At 61.8% G+C, this 1,902-nt stretch overlaps 1 protein-coding gene across 1 annotated transcript in view; it reads right to left on the bottom strand.

Annotated features, from left to right (window-relative positions):
* Positions 1-1,902, bottom strand: part of Plppr2 (phospholipid phosphatase related 2) — a 7,958-nt gene that overhangs the window by 4,988 nt on the left and 1,068 nt on the right. The window contains exons 3-5 of the mRNA XM_033759598.1: positions 1,223-1,411; positions 985-1,117; positions 6-244 (exon numbers count right to left, since the gene is read on the bottom strand). Of these exons, the coding sequence (XP_033615489.1) occupies positions 6-244; positions 985-1,117; positions 1,223-1,411 (561 nt within the window). The remainder of the gene's footprint in view (positions 1-5; positions 245-984; positions 1,118-1,222; positions 1,412-1,902) is intronic.

The following is a 1,902-nucleotide window of genomic DNA, read 5'->3' as shown; positions in this document are numbered from 1 at the left end:
AGGGCCGCGTCCTTGCAGGGGAAGGCGCGGCGTGCGGCGGCCACCAGACTGGGGCTCCCCGCGCAGGCGCCCTGGTCGGTGACAAAACGGTCAGGCCCTGGCCGGTCAGGAGAGGGCGGAGGGCAGCCCAGGGCCGTGTAGTTGGGGCGGCACACGGACAGAAAGTGCGGCGTGGGGTTGCCGGTCACCACCTGTCCCGCGTTGGCGAAGATGGTGGTGGTGAAGAGGCCGAAGGAGTACACTCCTGGAGGAGGGGTGCAGAGGGCGTCACCCCGAGGGCCCGGAGGCTCTAGCCCTCCTCCTGAGACGCTCCTCATGTCTGCCCTGGACCCCTTGTTTCCTTGACCACCACGGTAGCACGCCTGGGACTCCTTTACCCGGCGCCCCGCTAAGGTATCCCTTCCTTTGGGACCACGGTGATGGCACTTGGGGTCTCCTGCCCCCTGGGGCCCTCCCTGTGTACAGCCGGCCTCTGTCCCTCTGGGGTTACCTCGTGTGGGCAACAGGCCTCCCCTTGGAACCCTGCTATCGTGTAGGATAGGCCTCCTGTACCCGTCACTACGCCAGCTCTTACCAAGTGGACCCCTCTCTCCCTGGGGGCCCCACACGACCCAGAGAGGGGTCCACTCTGCTCCCCGTGCTTGACCAGCTGTGACAAGGCCCCACCGAAGGTGACTGGGAGCCTCGTCTCCCTGCCCACACACCCTTTTGCGTGGCCACCAACATGTCGCCTCTCTTCCACCTGAGACTGCGCTGCTCTCACTCTGGGGTCGCCTTCCTCCGGTTGACACCACGGGTGGGGCAGTGCCTCCAATGTCCCTGGAATCTCCCTTTCATCTGATCTGACCCCAAGTCCCTCTTTGCCCCCCAAAGCCCCCAGAATGACAATTTTAGGACTCCCTCCTTCCCACTTGCAATTCTAATCACGACTCGGTCTGCACCTGTCCCCCATTGCCACAGGGCCGACGCAGCCTTGTCGCTCACCCAGGAAGCGGACCAGCCTCCGCAGCGGGGGGCTGAAGCGGCAGCAGGCCCCCGACACGATGGTGCTCTCCCCGATGATGGGGCTGGCCGAGGGCGTGGGGATGAAGGCCCGTGCCAGCTCCCCCAGCAGGATCTGTGGACAGCACCAAGGGGGGGACTCCCTGGCCTTCAAGCCCAGATGGCCACCAGTCCCCACCTGGCCTTCCTGCCTCCTGGGAGGCGACCCCCACCATCTCACCGTGAGGGTGGGCCCAGCAGTGACCAGGGCGTAGATGAGGGTGGGAGGTGCTCGGCTGCTGGCCTCAGGCCCCGGGTAGGGCTTGGCATAGGTACTGTCATAGCAGAAGAACCCCTGGGTGTGCACCGGGAAGGTGTCTGTGAACTCCAGGCGGTAAGCGAGCAGGACCACGATGCCCAGCAGAACTGACTGTGGCCAGCCAGGGCATGAAGAGGCAGACAGGGAGAGAAAGGAGATGTTCAGAGGCATGGAAGCCAGGAGACAGAGACACAGAGACGGAGGGAAAGAGCAACCCTGGGAGACAGACGGCGACCGGGCAGGCACGGTGGTGCACGCCTGTCACGCTAGCACTCGGGAGGCTGAGGCAGGAGGATCGCCATGAGTTCAAGGCCAGCCTGGGCTACATAGTGAGATCAAAGTCATCCTGAACTACATAGTGAGCCCTTGTCTCAAAAATAAATTTAAAAAAATAGGACAGAGACCAACTAATAAGGACAGAAATAACAGAAGTACTATCGGCCAACACAGGTGTGAATCCTTCTGTAGGTGCAGCTGCCTGCTAAGCCCCTTCCTTGAATTAAGTCCTTTTATTTTCCTACCAGTCCTAGGAGAGAGGACCCTAGTTGTGTCCATTTTTATGGATGAAGAAACTGAGTCCCGGGTGCCTGGAGTCCTGCCGT

The sequence above is a fragment of the Fukomys damarensis genome, unplaced genomic scaffold, assembly GCF_012274545.1.
Source record: "Fukomys damarensis isolate Sample0158 unplaced genomic scaffold, DMR_v1.0_HiC HiC_scaffold_37, whole genome shotgun sequence".
Taxonomy (NCBI): Eukaryota; Metazoa; Chordata; class Mammalia; order Rodentia; family Bathyergidae; genus Fukomys; species Fukomys damarensis.
This window is presented reverse-complemented; position numbering and strand designations above follow the sequence as displayed.